Source organism: Haliotis rubra, unplaced genomic scaffold (assembly GCF_003918875.1).
Source record: "Haliotis rubra isolate DU_JTF1 unplaced genomic scaffold, ASM391887v1 Scf585, whole genome shotgun sequence".
Taxonomy (NCBI): domain Eukaryota; kingdom Metazoa; phylum Mollusca; class Gastropoda; order Lepetellida; family Haliotidae; genus Haliotis; species Haliotis rubra.
In genome coordinates, this window is record NW_025767285.1 from 107659 (window position 1) to 122483 (window position 14825).

Here is a 14825-nt window from a genome sequence, read left to right on the forward strand (position 1 = left end):
GAGCACCATTTTCACAGGCTTTGTGACATAAAAAATGTTAGTCTATGTATAATAAGTGCCTATTTCAAATGTTCCCATATTAAGACATACTACATATTCGCTGTTTTTCTTTGATTATAAACATTATCTGGATAAACATATTCATTGATCTTCATTAATCATACATGTTGCCTAATTTTCATTGAATCTACTCACATTCCCTGGTTGTAAGTAAAATCTGAAAATGCATCTTTTCTGATCTTCACTGATAAACTTTGTTCCCTGATATTCATATATAATACAGATTCAATGATCTTCAGTGACATTCCCTGATCTTCGTTGATAAAACACATCTTATCTTCACTGATTAAACACATTCCCCGATCTTCACTGATTAAACACATTCCCTGATCTTCATTGATTAATAACATTCCCTGATCTTCATTGATAATACATGTGCCCTTGAACTCATTGTAAATACATATTCCCTGAGCTTCATTAAAATGTTCTCTGATACTGACAGTTTACATCCCCTGATATTCACAGATATACACATACACATATTTCCTAACTATAGACATTCCCTGATAAACTGACATATTTTGTTTTGGTACATGACCCAGCAAGACAATACTTACACCATTCAGTGGAGCATAGTGGTGCACTTAATGTTCAGTAAATCATTACATCCCTATTCATGTACAATATACATATTTAAATATACAGATATGCATGACAATGTCAGGTGTGATACATACCTGTTGGTAAACAGACATCATGCATGCGATGGCCAGGTTCTCCCAACAGTGTGGACACTGTCAAATCCTTTTTGTGGTTTATCAAGGTCTTCTGCATACCCATTGACAATCACCCTTTGGTTGCCAAGTCCAACCTGTACAAAACGGAATTTGAAATGTGTACAATTGTTCTAAGAAAGACAAAAAGGCCCAACCATTTGATGTTTCAGAATATATGTCTAGTCATGGAAAATGCATGGAAAAAAACAATGCTTCAGACTATTGAAAGCAGTTGTCTGCCACAAAAATACATATATCCAAGATGCTTTTTTCAACAACTACATTTTATTGACTGGATTCACAAAAATATGTAGCTAAAAAAATATCCAGTCTCGATACAAAATCTTGGATGTCTTCTTCAGTGAGCCCGTGATTGTGATACTAAAAGCTTTAAGGCATAAAAAAACCAAGAAGACAAAGTCATCAATATCCCCCGCAACGGCAAAATACTCTTTATGAATATGTCTACTAGTTATGATTATGTCTAATGTTTTGGAGTGTATACAGCAAAGTGGAAGGAGAGTATTAAAAGGTTTTTAAGATCTGCTCCAGAGAGGAGCACTACCACCAAATTCAGTTGAAGCCTAACTTGTTGCCATGGAAATGCAAGAAGATGACATCCTCATAGTCACAGCCAAAGTCATGTTTCCAAGGAAACCACAAAAAATAAAATTCAGATCCGGGTCTAAACCCCCAAAGGCACATCTAGGGATCATGCTCGATATGTGTGCCAAGTTTGATGAAGCTACCATGTATAATTTAGGAGATCTGCTCCAGACAAGATGACATCTCATAGTCACAGCCTAAGTCATGTTTCCATGGAAAAAGCAACAAGAAGACAAAGTTATCAATATCCCCGCAATGGCAAAATACTCTTCATGATTATGTCTACGAGTTATGATTATGTCAAATATTTAGGTGTGTATATAGAAAAGTGGAAGGAGAGCATTGAAAGGTTTTTAAAGTTCTGCTCCAGAAAGGAGCACTATCACCAATTTCAGTCTAAGTCAAACTTGTTGCCATGGAAATGCTAAAAATATTTTTTTCAGAATTCGAAAACTACCAAAAGGCACCAGTACACCGCCATACCAATCTATGTGCCAAGTTTGGTGAAGAAATAGTGAACGGTTTTAGAGTTCTGCTCCGGAAAAGAGCACAACCACCAATTTCAGTCAGAGTCAAACTTGTTGCCATGGAAATGCCAAAAATATTTTATTCAGAATTCCAAAACTACAAGAAGGCACCAGTACACCACCAGACCAATCTATGTGCCAAGTCTGGTGAAGAAATAGAGAACGGTTTTAGAGTTCTGCTCCGGAAAAGAGCACAACCACCAATTTCAGTCTAAGTCAAACTTGTTGCCATGAAAATGCCAAAAAATATTTTATTCAGAATTCCAAAACTGCCAAAAGGCACCAGTACACCACCAGATCAAAGTATGTGCCAAGTTTGGTGAAGAAATATTGAACTCTTTTAGAGTTCTGCTCCGGAAAAGACAAATGTGCACGGACGGATGCACGGACGCACGGACAGAGTCCATTTAAGTACCCCCCCGCAAAATGCGTTGAGGGGGATAATTATACATTAATAAATGTGTTATTAGTTTGTACTTTAAAACAAGAGTCATCAGAAGATGACAAATCCCCCCGGCCCCCATAAATTTGAAACAACAAATCAACTGAAAGTTACTTAAAGTCCAACTTGATTTCTTTGGACTAGGTCCAAATTGTTACCATGTAAATCAGGAAAAATAAAAATGCCAAAAATCTGCAAATATCAAAAGGCCCCCACATATTTGAAAGAACAAATGATCTAACAGTTAGTTTAAAAAAAAGTCAAGCTGGACTTTAAGTAACTGTCAGATCATTTAAACTAAGTCCAAATCATTTCAATGGAAATCATGAGAAATATAAAAGCCAAAAATCTGTAAATAGCAAAAGGCACCATTTCAACATTTGCCTAATATATCTGCCAATTTCTGCTGAAAGATACTAAACGCTTTTCGAGTTGTGCCCACCCCTCCATTTTGGGACTAAGTCCGAATCATTTTCCATGTAAACCAAGAAAATAATAAATCACAAAAACCTGCAAATAGCAAAAGGCACCACTTTGGGATCTGCCTCACGTATCTGCCAAGTTTTGCTGAAAGATATTAAGAAGTTTTCCAGTTCTGCTCCGGAAATGAAACCCACCTCTCCCTTTTGGGACTAAGTCTGAATCGTTTCCATGAAAACAAAAAAAAAATAAAAATGCCAAAAATCTGTAAATAGCAAAAGGCACCACTTCAAGAGCTGTCTCATATATCTGCCAAGTTTTGCTGAAAGATATTAAGAAGTTTTCCAGTTGTGCTCCGGAAGCGAAACCCACCCCTCCATTTTGAGACTAAGTCCGAATTATTTCCATGGAAACCGAGAAAATAATAAATCACAAAAATCTGCAAATAGCAAAAGGCACCACTTTGGGATCTGCCTCACATATCTGCCAAGTTTTGTTGAAAAATATTGAACGGTTCTTGAGTGATGCTAAGGAAATGAAGCCCGCCCCTCCCTTTTGGGACTAAGTCCGAACCTTATCCATGGAAACCGGGAAAAATAAAAATGCCAAAACATCTGCAAATAGCAAAAGGAACCACTTAAGGATCTGTTTGATATATCTACCAAGTTGTGTTGAAAAATATTGAACAGTTTTTTAGTTATGCTCTGGAAACGAAGCCCACCCCACTTTAAGACTAAGTCCAAAACGTTTCCATGGAAACCGAGAAACATAAAAATGACAAAAATCTGTAAATACCAAAAGGAACCACCTTAGGTTCTGTTTGATATTTCTACCAATATTTGTTGAAAAATATTGAAAGGTTTTGGAGTTATGCTCTGGAAACAAAATAATTACGGACGGACGGATGGACGGACAGACGGACAAGACGTCGACTATATAAAAAAATAATTAAAAAAATGTTTAAAAAAATCCTACCTACCTACCCAAAATTTTAAAGAGGTGTGATGGAAACCACAAATTTTTTTTGATTTGGCCTAACATAACCCCTCCACTAAAATTTAGGGGAGTTCACTTCTTTGAAAAGAGTCTTCCTTCGGATACATGTATGCATTTTCTGCTACTGAAAAATGTCCTGTGACAGTTGTAACAATGCTGTAATAAGAAATATTGTACAAATAAAACTATTAAAAAATAATAAAATTCTGTTATACGGCTCCCCCATCAAGTAGGATTACCTCCCTTATCATGCATGCGCAGGTAGCCAGGTGTAACCCTGCCACAAAACATCATTTATTCTGCTGACGAGAAACATCAGAGAACAGAATTGTGGGAGGAAGACTTCCTTCAAGGAATGTAAAACACATACGTGTTTCTGCCCCAGAAGAGCACCATCGATAGTGGTGTGAAACCTGGACATAGCTGTGGAGTTTCTGCAAATGGTCGAGGCTGCAAAACCCTTTTCCAAACAGACTGAAGGAACATCAATTCCTTAGGGTCCCTGAAGGAGGTAGCCACCTACGCGGGACGTTGACAGCCACAGCCGGCACATGCCCATAAATGCGCACATAACCCGAGACCCACAATGAGTCTTGCATTCAGGTGTGCCTGAAACGTCACTGGGACCCCCCTCAGATTTCAAGGCATACCTCTGTACTACTGCCTGACAGCAGGGGGTCGACAACGTCCCAGACCAGCGATGGAATGATTGCTGAGCTGAATCTGAGAGGACCTGACAACAGACAGAGCAGCCAAAGACTGCGTCGAAGGCTCTGATAGATGCTATCAGAGAAGAAGTACAACTGAGGCAAGGATTTGTATTATTGACATATCAAATGAGGGCGAAGCACTAGACACTGTGGCACTTTTTAGCCTTCTTGGCTTTCAAAGGGGTGCCTCCACCCTGGAAATCACCCCCGCCTCCCAAAGTACCCTTAAGAACATGAAGTCGGCCACACGCCTCCTGCAAACACTTTTAACATGCATAAAACATTGAAAAAGACCTGCAACAGAATTTAAAGTCAACAGTGGCAAAGTCAACTGTAAGCCCCAAGTGGAAACAAGCGTAAATTACAACTTCGAAGTCACAGTTTTTAAGAAATTAATAACTGCTACTTCTTAAGGACGTTGAAACGTAATAAAGGACAATGTACATGCAGTATTCTAAGTCTGACAGTAGAAGGAATTATGTTTTTGGGCATGGATACACCTAGCTACCTGCGCATGCACGTTAAGGGAAGTAATCCTACATGGTGGGGGACCATATAAAAGATAAATAAAGATTAATTTCATTTTTACAATACTTTTATTAAAACATTGTTACAACTGTCGAAAAAGAAACAGGATTTCCACCCTAAGTAGTGAAAATATCCCAGTTATATAAATCAAAAAGCAAACAAATACTGAGTGCCCTAAATATATTCTTAAGAGTATTATCATTTTGTGTGAGATGAAGAAAAGTTTGGGTAATAGGATGTTAGTGGTGCCTCCTACCTCGGCCAACAACATGAAGAGAGTCTTGCTGTCGCTGCTGCAGTATCCCGCACTCTTTTCAAATGTGTCAGAGAAGTAGATACCCTGCAAGAACGGCAATATTATTGTCAAAGCTCCAGTTCTGGGTAATAACATAGGTCCCCAACAGCCTATGGTAGTCATCCACGGCAACTTCATGGATTTAGTGGTCAACAAAATTGACTTGGACGATTGTATGTCATATCTTAATAGCATCCTTGCTGCTCATATTGTCAATCACTGGATTGTCTGGTCAGGATTATTTTCAGCCAGCTGAAATATTGATGGCAGCGACATTAAACAACATTTACATAATTATCATCTGATTTATGTTCAGAATCAATTCAACATTCAGATTGTTATGTATTTTGGCTCAAAGTTAATTCTACAGATTTATTGATAACCAACGTTTGGTTCAACTTAATCGTTCTTTACAATCTATTTTGATAGGCACCCCTAGCAATGAGGCATTTTCCTATAAGCCAAAAACTGAACAGCAAAATTCATCAATTATTCGTTCAAAACATACATTCAAGACAACTGGACTTAGTCTGATCCTGTCACATTATTATGGAATACTATCCCTTGTGACAGTTCCCCAACACTAACCTTGCCATACAGATGACCTGTAGTTGGTGCATCTGGAGGGGCAATCACCAGACCCCTGTGGAGGATACTGAGGAGGTTGGCGACGCCAGTGCCATGCCAGAGGAGGCGATGATTGTCCAAGTTCTTCTTGTCCATCCGTTCCTGTTCCCCTGGAACGGACACTCTGTAGATGGCTTCCACCTCTGCATAGTCCACTGCAATAGTGAATCTATATGATGAAGCTGAGGATTTGGATAATAACCTCTGAGCTAAGAACAACTAAGTATCCAAGATATTTTTATGGATTAAACTTCTTTTTCTTTTTTTCATTTCCCTCACAATGTTTCGGGACCATTCCAGGTCCCTTCATCAGGTGAACGAAACGTCGTGAGGGAAATAAAAAAAGAAGTTTTTCTAAATGCGGCCACTGAAGGACAACAACAAAGTAATATTTCCTTTTGTGGAAAATACCTAACATTAAAATATTTGGTGTTCAAAGTGAAAATGAACAGATTGTTTGATGGCGCTCAGTAAATGATGGGTAAAACTAGTGTGTCTCATCAGGTACTAGGCCTCCAACTACTTTAAAGGTCACATGCAACCAAAAAATCAAACATAATTAAAACACAATTATCACTTATTCATGACATATAATATACATTGCTGGTTATGAAAAAACATATAAACAAAATTATAAGCGTACAATCGCAAATCAAAAGTGCAAAATTGTGTACTTCGGTTTACTTCCCAAGAAACGAAGCAGCCGGGATACCGAACCCAGTCAGAGCGGGTGGGTGTGCACTCAAGTGTAACGGCTGGTTCATTTGCAGATGCCCTCAAGGCTAATTGTGTGTGTATATATAGAGATGTTGGGTTTTGTAAATACATGCTCATCTTTTGTGTATAACATTTTGCAATCAACAGACATCATAACATGTCATGTGTTCAAGTATCACACCTGCCTGTCTGTGTAATTACATAACGTGACAGAGACCGAACTCGGGCCATAAATCAATGAGTTTTGTTTATGGTGTATAGCCTGATTGGTGTTAAGTTCAAATTGCATGTGGTCAGTGATAGCAGCTGTGTATTGAATATTGTCATTAGCAGACAGGCAGGCAGACACACAGGTGTCAATAAAACAAGACATTGAGTTTTGTCTGTGACAACGACATATCTATATCACAGTTAGAAATTCTGTCAACGCTAAATAATGACATTGCTTTTAAGTATCGAACTGAGAAAGTGTCCCGGTAAGAAGAACGGTGGTGAAATAGACAAATGAAATTATATAAACAGTTAATTCACTGTCATGACATATAAAAGCTCGCGCTGTGAGATATCAACAAAACATTAGAAAAATAGCTCACACCAAAGCCTTCACCAAGTATTCACCCGAGAACCTGCTTCCAAGCTGCGCGAACCTATTTACTTGCGCACGTGCTATGAGCGCAGCCCAGCTGTTGAAACCCGTTTACCCCAGAAAAGTCTGGGGAAAATTAGTGAAACGTTTGAACTCTGATTTCGCGTGTTTTTTTTCATCGTTATTTTTCAACTTTATAAGTTGAATTTGCATTTTTGACGATTTGTTTCGGTAAGTCCATACCGAAAGGTATCAGAATCTGCAAAGTTGTGTTTTACGTTGCATGTGACCTTTAACAACAAAGTGACCTTGGCATGTACACAACTGTCACAAATCTTAGAGTGATGCTTGGTAAGCTGTCGATGCAGCAAATATTATGTACAGAGAACAGATATGTTGCAAAGGTGACAGTAACAGCACTTACCTGAGTTGTTGATGTAGCGGAGGATGTACTGCGACTCCACAACATCTTCAGACAACAGTTGTAATTTACATCCCACGGACTGATACACATAGTCCAGAGGGTTCACTTCTAAAATCAACAGAGTACCATTTGCAATGCATATATTGAATATATATAAACTTAAATGGTTATGAATTGATATTAGTCATAAAATTTAGTTTTAATTTTAAAACTGTAACATATCTTGCACATACACCAGAAATCTTAGTTTGATTTTCTCCTCAAAAAGTAACTTTTCATATTTCCACTCAACAGTCTCTCTTAAGCCAAGTATGACATTAACACAAAATACGACTGATGGCTTGGAGAACAGTGTTCTGATCCACAGAGTGTTCGTGACAAGATGAGTTATCATAACTATACTTTAACATGGGCTTTAAATGACGCAGAGCTCCGAACACTTTGTGAATATTGCCCCAGTACAGATATATTATACATGTAACGACCCTACCTTTCTCTCTGTACATGGCACCCAGGAGCATCTTGCTGGCTACTTCATAGTCCAGGAGGTTGGACACAAGACGGATCTGTTTCTTCAGATCATTGAGTTGGTCGAGTGGCCTAATCTTCTCGTAAGCAAAACCAACCTGCGGTATAACTTGATAGTACTCACTGCTGAGTTTGGCTATCTGCAACGATAATTAGTGTGCGTGGTTGGATTAAATGCCTCCATGAAACATGTCAATATGACGTGTGAGGATAGCCCAAAGTGATGCAACTCTCACACAATTATAAGTTCAGGGAAACCCATGAGCATGCGTATAAACATTTTGCACAAATTTGGGACAAGACTTTCTAAGTAGAGTCTAATAATGTTTAGAGATGGGTTCCGTCTGGGTTTCTCAGAGCTTTTGATTGCCAGCACATAAAGTTAGCATCTATCATACCTCAAAACTGGAAGCCCAACAACTGGTACTCCAGACCACATAGTTTTTTTAACCCCTGATAGAATACTTTGATGACAATCGGCTATGAACATACAATGCTTTTTAGAAAGTGGTGAAATTTAACACATGTAGTGTTTGGGAATATACTTATCAGAGGCATACACAAAGTGCATCTTCTTTTCTATTTATTTGGAAAGTGCTGCTAAGCCAAGAAACACAACATTGTGGGGATAATTATGACAACTTGTGTCATGTATGACAATCACAAGACACAACTGATGTACAGCTGAAACATTTGTATTCATTCTCATCTGTTCATGGTAGCATGGAAACAAAGTTAAAACATATTGGATCATTACTTCTTCACAGTTAGCCTGATATCTCTCCTTCTTCTGCTCAGTTTGTTCTTCTCTTCCTGACCCTGTTCGATATCCAGCCACTTCCTCCACCAACACACTGAAACAGAAGAGCATAAGCTTCACAACACCTGCAGTTAGACCAGGGCAGCTACAGCTTCAATGAATTATTAAACACCCTGTCATTCATAAACTCAATTAAGTTTCTTATGACAGGACAAGCTTTAAATACATGTACACTTCCAACCTCCAGCCCCACACCCACCTCCATCCCCACCCCTAAAAACCCAACCAAGGCTGATTATTGCCCCCAAGGCTGCTTATTGCTCCAGGGATATTGCCCCCATGTCAAATCCCCCTCTGTCATTCTCCACCCTACACAAAGGAATCACAAAAAAGATAAATTTAACTAAACCTGCAGAGGTTTCCAATTCTTTGAAGAGAGTCGTCCTTGGGTAACGTAGATGCATTTTCTGCGGCTGAAATTGTCCTGTGACAGTTGTATCAATGTTTTAATAAAGATATTGTACAATAAATAAAAATCTTTTTATCTATTATACGGCCCCCACCACGTGGAGTTACCTCCCTGCTACGCATGCGCAGCCAACCAGGTAAGCACCTAGGCACGTATCATCATTCCTTCTGCTGAATAAATCAGTGAACAGAATTGGACGACTCTCTTCAAAGAATTGGAAACCTCTGCAGGTTTAGTTAATTCTTTTTCAGAGAGATCATCCTTGGGGTACATATATGCATTAACTCAGACTCCCAAAGACCGGAGGCTAGAGAGGAGGGAATTCTGTCAAAGTACACATGAATAGCGAACGTTAGGAAGAATGTAACAGACCACAACACTCACCTGTCACATGTCCCGAAGCATCCGCGAGAGGCATTATGGGAGGGTAACCGACAGGGAGGATAAGTACTTAGATCCAAACCTCATAGGTTAAGCATAGCAATTCGCACACAGTGCGAAAATAAAAAAACCTGCCCACATCATGATCTACTAGAGAGCACTGTAAGGGGGAAAACCAACTCACAACCGACCATAATCTCATGAGAGAAATCGAAAGTGGTTAGATATGTACACAGCGGATATATCAATTATGCACAATTGAAAGCAGCGTCAACTGTCCAGATAACCAAGACTAACTCGGTCAGGGTGGCAGGACACTGTCCACTGGAGATAACAGAACGGCCAAAACGCGCACGATCACGTGAATGTGTATCGAGCTGATAGTGCCTGATAAAAGTGCTAGGCTTGCTCCAAATAGCGGCAGGGCATATCTCTTCAATGGGCAGCGCCGATGCAAAAGCCTTTGACGTGGCCACTGCCCTGACCAAGTGAGCCTTCAACCCCTCACGGGGAGGCTTGCCCTTAGCCTGATAAGCAAAACAAATGACCGATACAAGCCAGCGTGATAGGGTCTGTTTGCTAGCCGGCATGCCAGCCTTCCCGCCACCGTAACAGCAGAACAGATGGGTACCCGTATGGATCCCTTGTGTTCGTTTGATATAGACCTTGAGAGTCTTACGGACATCCAACGGGTGAGTGCTCGTTGCAGAGGTCCCCGATGTGGAAGGCTGGGTAAGAGTAGGAAGTTCAATAGGAGCTGTCGGACGGTAAGTATTGGGGAGGCGAATACTGACACGATCTGGATGGAACACAGTCAGCGCTGGGTCTGCCGACATAGCATGTAAGTCGGCGACCCTTCGCCCAGATGTTACCGCCACCAGAAATATGGTCTTCCATGTTAACAACTGAATGGAAATAGCCGATAGACGTGAGAACGTAGGACCGGACAGCCAATCTAGCACGATTGACAAATCCCAAGGTGGGCTGGTTCGCCTGACAGCAGGTCGAACCCGATCCGCGCCAGCTAAAAAGCGCTGCATAAGAGGGTGCTGCCCCAGAAGAGGTGACAGGGGTGTGGAAATACGGGTGGAGTAGCCACAAATGGTCGAAGCTGCCAAGCCTTCTTCCAAACGAGCTTGCAAAAATTCCAATACTCGGACTAAATCCGCAGAAAGGGATCTGCAATCCCCCTATCTGAACACCAGCGCTCATAGCGGGACCACCTATCCTCATATTGAACGTTTGTCGAATCCCGCCTCGAAGCCAGAATTGTTTCTGCAACTGCTGCAGGAATTCCGCGTGCTTCAAGGCTAGACCCTGACAGAGGCCAAGCCACCCACTGAATCCTTGGATTGGGGTATGGCGCAACGTTCTGAGTGAGAATGTCCAGTTGCAAAGGTAATAGAACAGGAGGCTGAGCCAAAAACCTGAGAATTACCGGAAACCAGCTCTGTGACGGCCATAGCGGTGCCAGTAGCACAAGTAGCCGAGGTGGCTGGGTGGACAGCTGGGAGAGGACCCGGGGAATGAGTGGTAGAGGCAAGATCGCCTACAGCACCTTGCCCGTCCAAGCCAGCAGGAAGGCATCGGAAGCCAACGCCCTCTGGTCCGGTAATCGAGAGCAGAACATGAGTATCTGATCCGTACAACTGGGAGAAAATTCCGAATATCTGCCGGTCGAGCATCCATTCGTGTAGGGCCAGGATCCGGCGAGAGAGAGCATCTGCTGGCATGTCCTCCAGGCCCAGGAGATAAACAGGAAGCACCTGACAGTCGCACTGGTCGCACCAGAATAGAAATTCCCACGTCTCCCAAAGGAGCGTTAGGGACACCGTGCCGCCTTGCTTCAGGATGTATGTCATGGCCGTACAGTTGTCCAGCTGAAGACGAACCACCTGGCCCTGAACATGCTCCCGGAGGCGCTCGAAAACCAACCGCACAGCTCTCAGTTCTAAGACGTTGATGTGAAGGCGAGCTTCGGCTTCGGACCAGAGTCCGGACACCGACAGACTGCCCAGAACACCCCCCCCAGCCTGTGAGGGACGCATCGGTTTGAACTGTAAGAGCTGGCGTCAGGATTTCCAAAGGGATCACCTTGGAGAGATTCCCGACATTGGTCCACCACTGAAGGTGAGGAGACAACCACCCGGGGACTGTGAGACACTGCTCTAGATCCTCCGAGTGACGCCTCACAGACTCACCAAAGTTTGCTGTATAGGGCGCATCCTCAACCCCGCCCGCCACACGACAAAGATAGTTCCCGCCATATGACCCAGTAGACGGAGCCAAGTCCGCGCTGGTGCCTGGGGCTGGGAGATGAATGAAGACACCATCTCCCATACTTGTGTCTTGTGAACCTCGCCTCGAGAAAAACCAAGTCCTGGGTGGGTACCAGGTCGGATTTTTTTAGGTTAATGATCCACCCCAGTCGAACTAAAATGTCTATCACCATGTGCGTAGAATCTAGGCTCTCTGGCTGAGTTAGAGTGCTGAGCAACCGGTCGTCTAGGTAAGGGTAACAACGCCTTCCTTGTGACCTTGCGAGGGTAGCCAGCACTAACATGAGCTTGGTGAACACCCTGGGGGCAGTGGATATGCCGAAGGGGAGCACCGTGAATTGGTAATACATCCCGTCGTATGAGAAGCGGAGGTACTGCTTGAACGATGGAGGAATTGGCACATGTAGATACGCATCCTTTAGGTCAATCGACGTAAGCCAATCGCCAGGCTGAACAGAGGAGATCACCGAGCGAAGTGTCTCCATCTTGAAGGATGGAACCTCTAGCATGGGATTCAACCCCTTGAGGTTGAGACTGGGACGGAGCGCGCCGTCCTTCGGAACGAGGAAGTACGTTGAATAAAACCCCGCCTGTTCCTCGCCCAGTGGTATGCGCTCTATTGCGGACTTGTCCAGCAAAGCCTGAACTTCATCTCGCAATATACCCGCTTTGACCGGACATGATGGCACCGGAGTGCGACATATGCCGGTCAACTCTGGCGGGCCTCGCTTCCACAGTGGTAGATGGCCGACACTGACGATGGATAGCACCCAAGCGTGGCTGGTAGCCTTCTCCCACTCCGGCAGGAATAAAGAGAGGCTGCTGGGAGCCTGCCGAAGAGGACTGCTCCTTGCCCTTACCTTTGACGAGACGGCTCCTCCTCCTACCCCTGCCCAGCGGCTGAAGCCAGACGGCAGACTCGGGCATAGGCTGGGCCCCGGAGGAACCCACTACGGGAGCGCGGGAGCGAAAAACCCACGGTTGCTCTAACAAGGCCCTAAAGTCCTTGAAGGAGGTAGCTGCTGCAGCAGCCTCCCGAATGACCTACTGTGCCCCCGGAAATAACGTCGCTCCCAGCCGAAATGGAAGAGCCAGCAAGGTCTGCTATGTTGCTGCCGAATAACGGGATGTAGACGGCCACAGCTTACGCATCCCCACGACTGCACACATCACCGTAGACGCGACAGATCGCAAAGAGTCTCGCGTCAGGTGGGCCTGTACTTCGGATAATTGGCGAAGCAGAACAACATTTGGGGAAACGTCCCCAGTGCTCCCTTCCATCTCCAGAGCTGACCTTTGGATAGAGGAAAGGTAGGCCTCGTGGACCACCACCCGCACCTGCTGCATGGCATTCTCGTAAGTCCGGTATGCCTGCTGCAGGGGGGCGCCCGCTTGGTCAAACGGTGGAATTAACCGCCCTTGCTTAGCAGCCGGAGCTGCACCTGAGGAAGCCGAGCCTCCCCCGAGGGCGACCAAAGTGAACACGCACTCGTCAACCACCGGCACAAAGAACAGAGAATCATCCCCCAGCTGGTACCTCTTAACGAGTTCTGGTAAATCGAACCGGAGGCGTGACCCAACCAGGAGGGGATCCATCACGTCCTGCACCAGGGAGGGTTGCCTAGGGGCAAACGCCTCGCCCGGCAGGCGGAACTCAGTTGAGTCCGAGCGACATGTCAGCACCGCGGCTTAGGGTATATACTCGGCAATATGTTGCCTAACCTCCAGGAGAGCCGACGAGAAACGGAAAGTACCCTCAGACTCCTCGACCTCCCCAACATGCATAGACTCGGCACCCGAGCCCGAGTCAGAATTCGGGTCTCCTCGTGAAGAGGAGCCGAAGCCCGACCCGGTCGGAGGCCGAGCCACAGACGCCGCAGGAAGGGGAGAGCTGAAAGAACTCCCCGCTCCGGCAACCGACACAACACTCGAACCCCTCTCCCGAGACACGGGAGGAAGACCGGGCAGAACCGGCTCCTCTGCTCTAATGGGGCGGGGTGGCACAGGGACCGGAACCCCAGGAATCGTCAACGGATCCTGCGCCAGCACCGAGAGGGGGACTGGGAGCGAGCCCTCCCCCTCCGGGGTAGCCGAGGCTTCTGGACCCGAAGCCAAAGGCAAAGGATCAACAGTCGCCTCCAGGCTAAGGGATCGAGCCGGGCTCAGCAATCCCACCCCGAGACTCTCGGTCCCCTGTTCAGAGTGGGCGAGGAACTCCTGGCGGAGACCTCCACGGACTCATGAACAAGGGACTTCACGGAGTCCATGCGCTGCTGAAACAATTGAGTGATTTCAGGGTTATGCCCCGCTTTCTCTAAACAGCACAAGCATTTCTCATGCCTATCACTTTTCGGGATATTCTGCCCGCAGACAGTACATCCAGTAAACGCCTGAAAGCAAACACACAAGCATGTAGCTAACGGCGGAACACAGCAGCATAAATATACACGTACAAAACATTGAAAATTACGTGAATGCGACCATGCGACATGATATACTTGGTTAATAACGCAATATTTCAACCACGTGGCACGCTAAACTTCTGCGCATGCGTAGCAGGGAGGTAACTCCACGTGGTGGGGGCCGTATAATAGATAAAAACGATTTTTATTTATTGTACAATATTTTTATTAAAACATTGATACAACTGTCACATGACATTTTCAGCCGCAGAAAATGCATATATGCACCCCAAGGACGATCTCTATGAAAAAGAATTAAAGACGTTGGATAGAACAGTTCATGAGATATCAC

At 44.1% G+C, this 14825-nt stretch overlaps 1 protein-coding gene and 1 long non-coding RNA gene across 4 annotated transcripts in view; both read right to left on the reverse strand.

Moving 5' to 3' along the window:
• The window catches only part of LOC124254864 (poly [ADP-ribose] polymerase tankyrase-like), an 85521-nt gene that overhangs the window by 5134 nt on the left and 65562 nt on the right, over nt 1–14825 (reverse strand). For all 3 annotated transcript variants that reach the window (XM_046688718.1, XM_046688719.1, XM_046688720.1), the window contains 6 exons: nt 8940–9036; nt 8145–8322; nt 7655–7762; nt 5889–6082; nt 5262–5345; nt 738–871 (listed from right to left, as the gene is read on the reverse strand). In XM_046688718.1, coding sequence (XP_046544674.1) covers nt 755–871; nt 5262–5345; nt 5889–6082; nt 7655–7762; nt 8145–8322; nt 8940–9036 — 778 coding nt within the window. In that variant the 3' untranslated portion in view covers nt 738–754. The remainder of the gene's footprint in view (nt 1–737; nt 872–5261; nt 5346–5888; nt 6083–7654; nt 7763–8144; nt 8323–8939; nt 9037–14825) is intronic.
• Nucleotides 2486–2895, reverse strand: LOC124254866. The gene is made up of 2 exons (XR_006892575.1): nt 2862–2895; nt 2486–2543 (listed from the first exon to the last, which is right to left on the reverse strand). It is a non-coding gene; the product is annotated as an uncharacterized LOC124254866 (long non-coding RNA).